The sequence below is a fragment of the Aptenodytes patagonicus genome, chromosome 5 (genome assembly GCF_965638725.1).
Source record: "Aptenodytes patagonicus chromosome 5, bAptPat1.pri.cur, whole genome shotgun sequence".
Taxonomy (NCBI): Eukaryota; Metazoa; Chordata; class Aves; order Sphenisciformes; family Spheniscidae; genus Aptenodytes; species Aptenodytes patagonicus.
The window spans coordinates 41,136,114-41,148,387 of NC_134953.1; the positions used below are offsets into that span (position 1 = coordinate 41,136,114).

At 38.1% G+C, this 12,274-nt stretch overlaps 1 protein-coding gene across 15 annotated transcripts in view; it reads left to right on the forward strand.

Moving 5' to 3' along the window:
- PCDH15 (protocadherin related 15) overlaps nt 1-12,274 on the forward strand; it is an 896,179-nt gene that overhangs the window by 701,158 nt on the left and 182,747 nt on the right. For all 15 annotated transcript variants that reach the window (XM_076339474.1, XM_076339470.1, XM_076339471.1 and 12 more), the window contains 2 exons: nt 5,821-5,955; nt 7,168-7,317. In XM_076339474.1, coding sequence (XP_076195589.1) covers nt 5,821-5,955; nt 7,168-7,317 — 285 coding nt within the window. The remainder of the gene's footprint in view (nt 1-5,820; nt 5,956-7,167; nt 7,318-12,274) is intronic.

The window sequence follows — 12,274 nt, forward strand, 5'->3', positions numbered from 1 at the left end:
AGAACTTGTGGGAAATTTTAAAGAATGATTATTTTACATAAAGACGTCTCAGTAGCAACCCGAGAGGACAGAGCAAATAATGGATAAAATAACTTTTAAATGTAACTACAAATGCTGCTTATGGATTTTCAATGATATATCCAGATAAGGAAAAATAATGGATTTTTTTTTTATCCAGGAGTACTGAAGCATTTTAAATACTGAAGCGTTTTTCTCTAATATTTGTCTGATTGCTTATATCTTTCACTGTTATTGTTTGAACTTGTTTTGCAGCTGGTATTCCCTCGAGAGGAGAGTTCTCATAATACTGCTATCCCTGTATTACACTTCTGTGACACTCTAATAGTCACATTACGAAATAATAATTCAAGAAATATTCTTCCCAAATGTAACAGTCCATTAATACTGTTAAAACAAACGAAAGGGAAAGGCAAAGCAAAAAGGCTGCTTCTCTTTCTTCAGGATTTATAAAGATAGTTTTTTTTTTCTTTTCTGAATCTTTCCGCTTAAGAAGGAAAAATAAAAATCGTAGAATCATTAAGGTTGGAAAAGACCTCCAAGATCATCGAGTCCAACCGTCAACCCAACACCACCATGCCCACTAAACCATGTCCCAAAGCGCCTCATCTACACGTCTTTTAAATACCTCCAGGGATGGTGACTCAACCACTTCCCTGGGCAGCCTGTTCCAATGTTTCACCACTCTTTCAGTAAAGAAATTTTTCCTCATGTCCAATCTAAACCTCCCCTGGCACAACTTGAGGCCATTTCCTCTCGTCCTAAACCTTAAACAGTGAATCTTTAACATTGAATCACTACTGTCGCATTGTATTTCTTTTATTTGTGTAGGATGCATATCTAATGTTTTCAGCCTTCTGAAGCTATTCTTTCTCTCTTTGAGTTCCTTGGAGTCCTCAAGGAATTTCTTTTTTGTATATCTGCCCTGTTTTAAACAAATGCTATTGCTAATTAGTGGAAGTGCTGAAGATGGTGACATTTGTTTCTTGCCCTCTCCCAGGCATGGCTTATTTGTATGAGGAACAGAAGATGGTTTTTTTCAAAACTTTTCTGTTGGCTTGTCATTCAGGGAGCATGACCCTTTGCACCTCAACTTGAAAAAGTCTAAAAAGTGTTGCAGCACTTTTTAGTGCCTGACTTTATAGTCATGCTTGTGCCTCAGCCCTTGCTTTGTGCATGGACTGGAGAGGTTTTGGTAGTGATTGAAAGAACTCAGAATTAAAGCACTGCTCAGCATCCATCCTGGTTCTGTTGTTAGCCTTTTGACATCTTTTCCTCCAAAGTGGAGATTACATAAATGGTGAAGAGTTTTTTAATTATTATTTTAAATTGTACAAATAAATATTATTTAAATGAACTCACTTTAAAGAAAAAAATGTTTAAGGAGAAAAAATTATTCATAGGGTGTCCTGGGCAAAGTCTTCTCAGACTGGTTTACCTCCCTCGGTTTTTCAGTTGCTCAGAATTTAGGCTTGATTTGTTCTTCTCCTTGGGTTCTTTTGATCTAAGTGGTTTTACGACTAAAGCCATCACGAAGGCTTCTCAGGAGGCTGTGCTTCAGGTTATTTTTCTGATACCTAATGGTAATGTTAAAGATGCAGGAAGTTCACTCCAGATGCTGTGTCTTCCTTGTCTATTCCATCCAAGCTATTGGGAACCTGGAGGACCATCTCATCAGGCCCTGCAGAACTCATCTCACACAAGTTAGAGAAATGCAATGAGGTCAGTGCCAACACAGTCTGATTGCAAACCTCTTGACAGTGGGACTGAGAATCTCACTTGCTTCGCCTCTGCAAGATTGTGAATCTCAGATTTTTTTCCAGTGAAAGACACGAGTGGAAAAGATTTTTCTACTTTCACCCAGAAATGAGGGCAAATGCTGGAAACATCTCTTTAACAGAACAACTCTCTTCCATGGGTGTTTCAGTGCTGATCATCCTCCACATGAAGAATGTTGGAAAAACAAGATGTGTCATTAAATTATCTTTGTTATCGCTACAGCTTTTTGGAGACAAGCCTGTACTAGCAATCAGGAAGCCTAAGTGGTTGTGATACTCTTGGAGCTTGTTCTGGCTACCCTGGAGAATTCAACAGCCAAACATATTCCCTCTAAAAAGGCCGTGGGGATGTTGAAACACATACAGAATATGTGTCATTGTCTGCTCATTCTTGACAATATCATGTTATTTTGGTTTAATCTTAGTAAATTTTGGAAAACTGTTTGCTTTAGGAAGAGCTTGTAAGCCCTTGTGGGAGGAAGGGAGCAGCAGCAGTGTAACATTAACATCCGCGCAAGCTTTCAAACTTCCAGGAACTTCTCCAGAGATTTTCAAGCAGAATAAATTCAAACCCAGGCTTTGTTTATTAAGAGTGCATTGGAGCACTTTCTGCATCTCATTTTATTGTATTTTTGTCTGTAACCATTTTTTCCCCAATGTACTGCTTTTATGATTTCATTTTGTATCATGTGTTTTTCTTTGTAGCTTGCACCAGGTGCCATTCCTGTAGGTATTGGGTATTATGTTTGCAAAATTACTTTTTGTTTTAATTGTGTGATTTATTTATTTATTTCCACCTGTCCTCCTTCATTTTTCTCTGCCCTGTTGGTGTTTGAGACTGGGACTGTCACTTGTTTTGTGAAGCCTGCAAAAAGCCCTTTAAACACACTGGACCAAATTCATTTAGCGCATAAAGTTGTACCGTGTGGTTACGTTGTGATTGCTTTATGTTCATTAAATAATTATATGTCTTTACAGAAATCTTAAGTATTACAGGAAGTATTTTTTTAATTTAAAAAGTACCTACTAGTCGGTTTGAAGTATATAAACCATATCAGGTTTGAACTGTGTGCTTGAAATGGTCCTTGCAGGTTGCATGTATACTCTTTTGTGTGGATTCTGATAGTTTTCTACTTAAAATTATATACTAAACAATTTATCAGAGACACGCTAGTCTACATGACCCAGTAATGTAGTCAGAAATCACAATGCTTAAGTCCAGGCCTCAAAATAAAATAATAGTTTAAAAAACTAAAGTATTGGAAATAGCGTTGGCAACATAGATGGATTGTTTCCCACAATTGTATACTGTCACAGTATCTGCCACATAAAATGTTCACAGTTAAATTGAGCAGACTTTCTTTCAGCATAAAATGTGATAAAAATGTAAAAGCATTAACAATGCCAAGTTTAAGGAAGTAAATTGCTTTGTAGGTCCGACATGCATGGAAGGTAGTAGAAATAGGCATTGATTGCAGTAAAGGCAATTTAACTTGCACATTAGGATAAAATTTCTACAAGAATAGCTAAGGAATAGGATAGATTACTTCGGGAGCATATGGGATCTCCATCGTTGGTTTTTCTCAAGAACAAATTAGGAAAAAAATACTGTTTATTAGTGTTCAAAATGCATAACAAGCAAGAACTGTAACAACTAACCAGGGTTTTTGTAAATTAAATTTTTGACTGACTTTGTAGTGTCTACAAAGTGAACAATTATTGACAATTACCTTCTGTAATTTTTCATGGAAAAAAGAGATTGCCATTTGCATTGCTAGCTGTAAAATGAATTTTAATTTTGGTGAAAGCTGTCATAGTTACAGCAAAGCTTTAGGCAATAGGATACCACTCATTTGGAACACTTTGATATTTCTTTCACGTACCTTTCAGCAACTGAAATGATTTCTCATTTAGATAGCATAATCTTAGCCTTCCAAAAAGTGTGCTTTAGAGTATTTTGGATTGCTAAAATAAGTTTCTCTCTCTCCTTCTGTTGTACTAATCTGTCCTCGTAGTTGTTCATTATGAGACTTAGTGCATGTGAGAGTTAGCTCAAGTGTTTACGCCTGTTGTACTGTAGGGATTGGTGAACTTTTCAGTGGTCTGTTTTCTTTTTTTTAATTATGTAGGAATGACAATAATGATAGGGTAGGATTTTAACCTTCTAGAGGTGTTTTAGATTCAGGTTAAGAAAATCTTCGGAGAAGAAGAATGTAATGCTACTTTTTGGATAATTTGTTGAATTCAGCTATTTCTGACTGTGTTGTGTGTCCTACTGTGTGGGGCGGGTTCTGTAGAATTACGTTGGAAAGTATCTGGTAAAAATACTTTTCAAGTTATGCTTTGTGCAGCCACTGGATTTTCTGTTACTTTTTATTCATGGTACTAGTCCTCTGATTCCTCATCTCCACATTATTTGGGGCAGTTCAAAACCGTTTCCCAGCCTTTTGTGTTTTGCCCGATCGCATTTGCATTCCTCTTCTGTAACCTCACCTCATATGTTACAGAAATAAACTAAATAACTAAGGACTAAGAGTAGCACATTAAGTCAGGTTAAATTAACCAGACATACAAGGACACAGAAATGTTTGTTGGAATACTGTAGGCAATAAAAGGTAATGTAGTTTATTTTAAAATTTAACTGTAATATAGAGTGACCCTTGTAGTCTAATCAGTTTAATAACTCAATGGCATCTTTAAAGAGACGGGGGAAGATACTGAGATATTTCATTCTGGTTACGATTCACGTTTCTGTCATTTCAATAACACAGACATCCCAGAAAAGTGCCTTAATTTGTGGGGCTTTTCAGAACCACCAGGGCATACAGAGCTTAAACACCCTTTTTGCCTGCTCTGTGCTGGCATCCACCAGACTGCAGGTTAGGGACTAAGGGTAGGAAGTCCATTTTGCAGCTTTGTATCCATCTGTTAAGTTCACACTGGAAGGAACTGGCTTGACGTTCTGGACTTCAGTTAATCTGCTCTATTCCCTGTGAATACAGTAATAACTTCTGATTCTGTCCATGGCAGAAACATTCCTCCCCCTTTCCGTTAGCTGAGATTCCGTTTGCCCCAAAATTAATTTCGGTGGTCTTCCCCAGGTAACATTTCATTCTTCTTCCCCATACTCTTATAATCTGCCAACCATGCTAGGAGAGAGGATCGAAATGGAAGGATGAGTTCCTGAGTGGTTGCTCAGGATATCTCATGAGGCATTGCCTTATCTTTATGTTGTCACATGGTTTTGCATGCAGCATTAGAACTGCAGCACCACTCTCGGTGCTTGCCCAGTTGCACGTGGAGTCATCCAGACCTGAAATCTGTGTTCCCAGCAGGCTACCTAGGGAAGTCATGAGTAACAAATTTACAATGCCTTGACTTGCTTTTTTTTTTTTTCTTCTTCTCTTTACCTTAAAGTGTTACTTCCTATTGAAAAATATACCACGGTTGCTTTACTGTGGTTTTCACCTGATCAACTGAGAGATTTGTAATTCTGCATCAATATATTTTGATTCTTTTCGCGACAAAGAGAATCTCTGAACAACATCTATTTATCAATATGCTTCAACACATACTATCTTTTTTCATTGCATCAACCCAACTGTTTTATTGCTCCATTAATCAAGATAAGTTTTGTTTTGTTTTTAATATGTTTGAAGACAAATGCTTGAATCTGGTTTCTTATATTGGTAAGTTATATACGGCTTAAAAATTATTGTTTTAATGAAAAACATCATTTAAAACTAGCGGATACAGGCATTTGTTTACCATTGGGTTTACTTACTCTATAGGTTAAAGTGTATTTTCAATATGTTTTTCATCAAGAAGATTAGATTTTTAGATCAGCAGTGTTATTTTTTACCCTTTTTTTTTTTTACAGTTTTGTGGATTCAGTTAGTCACAGTATTTGTACTTTCTGCTTCTTTAGGTTTCAACTAAAACAAGCACTTGCATTGAGTAATGGGAAACTTTATGGTATATATGAATTTATAATAAAATGCTCTTTTTTTAATGTTATTTAAAGACCAGGGATCCCCAGCTCCATCTCTTTCTGAACGATTACAGTATGTTTTTCACCGTGACTCAGAGTGGCATCACCCGCTACCTCACCCTGCTGCAGCCTGTTGACAGAGAAGTCCAGCAGCTTTACACCTTCTCGGTAAGCTAAATGCACTTGAAGGCACATCAGGCATTGTTCAGAGCAAGTGTTGAAAAATAATTAGTTATAACATCATTGTAGATCATTAAAATGGCACAGAAGAAGAAAAACAGTGAAGGATGAGCAGCAGCAATAGTGGGGGGGTGGGGAGTTGATAATTGGGGTAGTATGCTCTTCCAAAATATATGTGTTTGGTTTGATAGCAACATTTTAGATCCCCCTACCAGCATCATCTCCATGGTCCCAGGCTTGTATCCTGCTGCTCACCACCCTCCCATGACACAGTCTGACTCTTCTTTTTTGTACCTGGCATGGCCTTTGAGGCCACCTTTGCCTTTTCTTTTCTCAGCCTTTGGGCTAGGAACATGACACCTGTAATGGCCTTTCCACTTTATTTTAGTACAAAATAAAAAAGTAGGCTAACATAAACCACAGCCAGCAGTATTTTAAAAAAAAGAAAAAAAAAAGCTTAAATGGACTTAATACTCCCTCAGGCATTTCCCAGTTTGTGAGTAAACATCTTAACAGCCCTAAAGCAATTTGCAAATGTGCTGTAGGGAAGCCCTGTTCCTCTGCAGGGGTTCCAAATCAATGCCTCTGTCCGTTTAGCATTTGAAAGGAGAGCTCAGATTTCCTCTATGGAGTAAGAAAGCCTCTAGCTCTTTATGTCCCACCTTAAAATGCTCTCTTTGAGTTTTGACATATGTACAGCAACTCCTGTGTGTGGCCCTGTCCAGGCGAGACTTGCCCTGCTAGATAGACAGGTCTGTGAGCTGCTGTGGCCAGGCCCTGCTCCTTGAGGGTGTTCAGTGCAGCTGGGGACGGGCTCTGCCCTTCCAGTCATGGACTGCAGCTCAGATCCCGGCCCCAACCCTGGGAAACAGTTATTCCCCCTCATTTCTCCTGCTAATCTGACACAGTATGTTTTAAAGGCATTGTTTCATTTTGCTTTTGCCCTGAGTCTTGCACAGTGCAGGTTCAAGCTCAGCTGAAGCCTCCTGTAATTGTAAGTGCAGACAAAAATGAAAAATGAAATGCTGAATTTTAGTTGTCATACTGTATTTTCTCACAGTTGGAATTTGTCCTGGTTTCAGCTGTGATGGAGTTAATTTTCTTCCTAGTAGCTGGTATAGTTAAACTACAACAGAATTGTATTAAGAACACACCTTTAAAATATGTTCCTGTTATGCTTTTTTTTTTTTTACCCTGAAGATGACAGCTTCTGATGGTGTACAGGAGAGTGTCCCAGTGACAGTCAGTATCCTGGTGATTGATGCAAATGATAATTCCCCAACCTTCTCCAACATATCATACAATGTCAAGATTTATACAGATATGAGGCCTGGGGAAGGCGTTATAAAGGTAATTTCAGGTCTTTTTATAGCTTTGTTAACTCACTTTTTGTTAGCAGTAGATGGTCTTGTTAATACAAATTGGAAATGCATTGAAAACAGCTAGAAATGAAGTTTGTGTGTCTCCATCCACTTCATTAATTACATAGCTATTAAAAAGTTGCTAATACTAAATGATAAGCCTGTCTTAGATGTATAGCTGCAGTTCAGCTGTTTCATCTGAAGTTTTACAAAACCTTTTCATCTGAAAAATCTCAAAAGAAAAAAAATAATCTCCTGTATTAGCGGGATATTGAAATAAAACATTTTGGGAGAACAGGTAAACAGTTCAGTAAAACATAACCAGAAATGTTTTGCCATGTCATAAAACCTCTTGGTTTTTACAGAAGCCAAGAGTCGTTTGCCTGTAGAGCAAACGAGCAGTGAAAAATGTGTTGAACACAGGCCCAGAGAGAGAAGCAGTTTTAATTAAAGTTTGCAAGCACTGATTTACGTTTCAGTGCAGACTGGAGGTGAATTCTGATTGTACTGAAGTTAATGGAAAAAAGCTTTTTTGGGTGGTAATTCTTTTAAGATCTCAGCCATGCTCCTGAGTGCTTCCAGTCTGGATAGATGAGAAGACAAGATGCTGTTAGTGGAGGTCGGCATTCAAGGATGGTAGAAGGCAGTGGGAGTATTGGGGAAAAAAAAAATTCATCAACTGACTTAAGTAATAAAGTACCACTTTCTGAAATATAATCAGGAATTAAGCATTTGAAGGTAGCAGTGATTTAACAGTATTAGGGGAGAGTTCAGTGTCTGTTCTGGCATATACCCTGCTTGAGCTGTATTGACTTGCTGCATTGCCGTCTTCGTTAATGTTATTCTTGTCTTTTCATCAGTCTGGGCTACAAGTGCTTAAAAAGCATCAATGAGAGCCATGGGGACATTTTCAGCAAGATTTGAGGGAAAGATAAAAGTTATACACAGAATTAAGTTCCTTCAAGCTATGCACAAGGCTGTGTGGGGAAAAAAAAGAGACCAAATACTGTTGTCCTGAATGAGGCAGGTGAAGCTCAGGAGCTGTATTTGCAGGGTTTGACATCAGGAGCTGTATTTGCAGTATCTCATAAGCTCCTAACTCCCTGTATAAACATTTTGTGAGTGCAATACATTCACTTGATATTTAAGGTACAGAGATACATACAGTGCTGAAAAGATTTAAATAATTTTTTTTTCCTAAAGCATAAGCACTCTAGTCCAAAAATAAATCATTAGGGTTATTACATGGCCTTTGTTGTGCAGGGCATCAGACAAAGTAGTATGCTATGGATTTAAAGTATCTGAGTATCTAAATGGTTTTTCCTCTTAAAGGTGCACATGCCAGGAAACATGAGGCAGAAAATGTTGCTAAATGAGATTGCAGCGTGTGTGAAAGAATGGTGTCAGTACCCAAAGTTGGCCTTAAGGATGCTCTGAGCTCTCTGGGTTGTGTTTATGATACTTGGGGTGAAGTAGAGCAGCTGCTGTGCTTTTCTAAAACAGCTGCAATGCTAAAGTACTTCTGTGTTCAAAGGGAATGTGCTGTTCTGAGGGTTTATACCTTCTAGTGTTTCAACTGCAAATATTTTCAGGCCCTGGAGGTGTGCGAAGAGCAGGAGTACAAATTCCTTAGTAAATTGTTCCTTCTGGGAAAAAGCAAGAGGGCGGCTCTGCAAGGCTATCTGCATTAGCCTGTGCCACCAGAATTAGCTTAGCAGAGACACAAATTACTTCTTTGCGAGCAGGTTTGGTCTGAGAGGCTGTTACGTTCCTGCTCCACTGCCCATTGCAGCAGTTACCTTTTGCCTTCCCACACTGACGTTGTGTAACTGCTTGTATAAAGAGCATCGATCAGATCAATGAAATTATGCTGTTTAGAAACATTGCAAGGAAGAAAAAGCATGAGGGTGGAAATGGTGAGAAGAAAAGTTTAGATGTAAATATTGTGCAGAGCATTTGAACTTAGCTAATGGCTGAAGTAGATCTGGAACAGGTCCCTTCTAGAATGACATTGTGAAGCTGAAAATGAGTAGTGGGAAAGTCAGGCCTTAAACGTGCCTTTGCTAAAAATTAAAATTATTTTGGAAAACGTAAGAGTTCTGAGAGTGAGTTTTTTCCCTCCTCTACACTTCTGTCTGTAAGGTCAACATGTGGTTACTTTCAGACTATGTGAGTTTTTAATGTGGTCAGAGATGGAGGGTAGGAAATTCTGGCTGTTTTGGGAGAGGGGTTGTTTTTCAACTAATCTCACATTGCCAGATGATCTGAGTTTATAAACTAACTGCCATAAAAAAAAGCTAAGAGTCATCTTAAGATTTCTGCATACTGTGATAATGCCAGTAACAATGATTTCAGGTTGCTGGGATATTTGGGAAGTTGCTCACCTTGTTATTTTGCCCAGGCTGCAGGCACCGAGTCTTTCATTCAGTGTTATAGGAGTGTGAGAAATGGGATTTGTCTTGTGGAGTTATGAGTAGCTACTGAGTCTATGGTGCCACAAATACCCATGGGTTTCCTTCGGCCAGGACAGTGCATATGTGCTGCCTGATCACTGTTTGCTTCTGCTTTATAAATACCTTCTCAAAATGAAACAGACTTTTTTTTTTTTTAAACTGCTAATACAGTGATTTTGATGATATACTTAGCTTGTTCTCTATATGCGAAGCAAACTCATCTTGTAACCCTATCTCATCATTGGTTTAAGAATCATTCGAGATTCTCTGCTGTGAGGTGATGATCAGCCATGGTAGTTCCCAGAGGAGAATGACCCAGGTCAGATATGATTAGTCTGTAAAAACCACTTTCTCTAATCAGAGAAAGTAGGTTAGAAAAAGAACACTGACCTCAGTGAATCTGTACAATCTCCTAATCATTTACACATAAGCACTGGCTTGCACTTAACTCTCTACTCAGACTTATTTTCAGAGTTGATCAAGAAAGTATTTCTTCTATGAAGCATGTCATCTTTCTACAAAAATGCGAATTTCTGGTATAGCAGTATAAGTCCTCTCATGTAGTTGCCACTTTGCTTTTATTATCCTGATGGTAATAAGGGATTAAGAATTTTTTCTTTTTTTGCTGAGTGCAGTTGCATGAAAATGTACAAATAACCCCACTTTATACTTGCTTATTGTCCCATTTTGTGGGAAATTGTTTTGATTTTACTCCTGAAACCCCCCCCCAAATATATTAGTTAATAGTGTAGATTGTGTTTGCTGTCTGGTACACTCTTAAAAAAAAGTAAATTAAAAAATCCTTAGGCTCTGGTTGAAAATAACCACAAATAGCAGGAAAAAAAATTCATTACAAGTGGAATTCAATTTTTTTGAATTTTCCCAATCCCTCCCCCTGTCCGTCGCCCCCCCCCCCCCGCAGGTGGTTAGAGCAAGGCATTTCCCTCCTTTCCCTGTTGCTTTTAAGAGAAGTGAGCAAAACAGTGGAAACAAATTTGTGTGATACTCAGCTGCATTGGTTTCATCTTGGTGGTGGTGGGTAATCTACCTTTTGCCTTCCAGTTGTACTTTAGCTGCAACTTTGCATGGCTGCTTGTGTATTTTTCAGAAAGTTGGTGGGTATCATGATAGAGGAGCTTGTCCCCTTTATAGGAACAACCTCCCTCTGCTTCCTGAGGATATAGAGCAGAGCATGGAATCTCTGCTCCCTGAATTTTTGGGCAGGGGCCATGGCAGTACCATTGGGGTGTTGAAAACAGAATTGGTTTGGGAAATTTTTATTCCATTTGTCTACTCTGAGTACTTGTGAGATTGTTCGAGGCCTTGGTTGAGGAGAGTATTTTCTCAGTTAAGTTTAAATGTCTGTATATTCCGTCCCTTTCAGCTTGAGAATTTATCTGATTTTTCCATCTGCTTTTGTAGGTATTTTATTGCACTCCCTGAGAGAGACAACAGCTGATTGAGAAATCTGTCATTTAAAACAGTTAAATGTGTGGTAAATAATAATTATCACTAGAAAGACTGATTAATATTAAACCTATTAAAGTACTTAATTCCATCTTTTTTTATATTATTATAATTTTGCTGTCCTGTTTTCCACTTTTCTATTAGTACTTTCTTCCTGTGATTCAAATATTTAAACTAGTTACGCGTTGATGGTTGGAGTATGCAGTCGTAATGCAATAATATTTCACATAAGTAATTTAAATCCACTCTGTTTCTTTAGACATCTCTCGTTTCTATATACAGCATAAACTATGCAGGGCACAGAGAATATTGAGCAAGAAAACGGGAGAGCTGAGAAGGGACAGAGGATGGCAAAAAACATTATCCACCTAAATCTTTGCATAAATTTGTCTGAAGGTCAAAGACTTCCTTGGCCCATGAAGAGATTTTGTGTATGTTCTCTTTACAGAAAAACTCCTGAACTGGCCTTAAGAATTATATGCTGTTCTTACTATACTTTAAATTTATGAAACCAAAATAACCTATTTTAATTTATCTGTGTATCTTAATTTCTACCTCATTTCCTGTTGCAGAGGTATGACCCATGTTCAAGGGCCCTCTTAAAGAACAATTAAGTAACTCCATGAATGAAAATGGAAAATAAGCTATGCAGTGGTTTAGTGCATTACCTGTTCACCTTGTGCGAGCTGAAACAATTCTGCCTAAGATTACCAGTGCAAGTTAATTTGGAGGTCCTATCCCAGATCCTGGTTACGGAGAGCACTAACTTCATACATGGCAGCATAAAAGGACATTGTGCTGAAGGTCAGAAATGAAAGCAAAAAGATAAAGCATGGTAAAACTGCAGGCAGTAAAGTTTCTATGACTTATCTCTTGGTCACAGTAGAATTAGTCTCAAGCAGCAACAGTACTTTCAGTTGTACACAGGGACAAATTTTATTTAGAGCCATTAAATAAATGCCTCTTCTGGGACTATTTTGCCATTACCTCAAATGTGGTTTCTCAGGTGCTGGATCACTTTGTCTC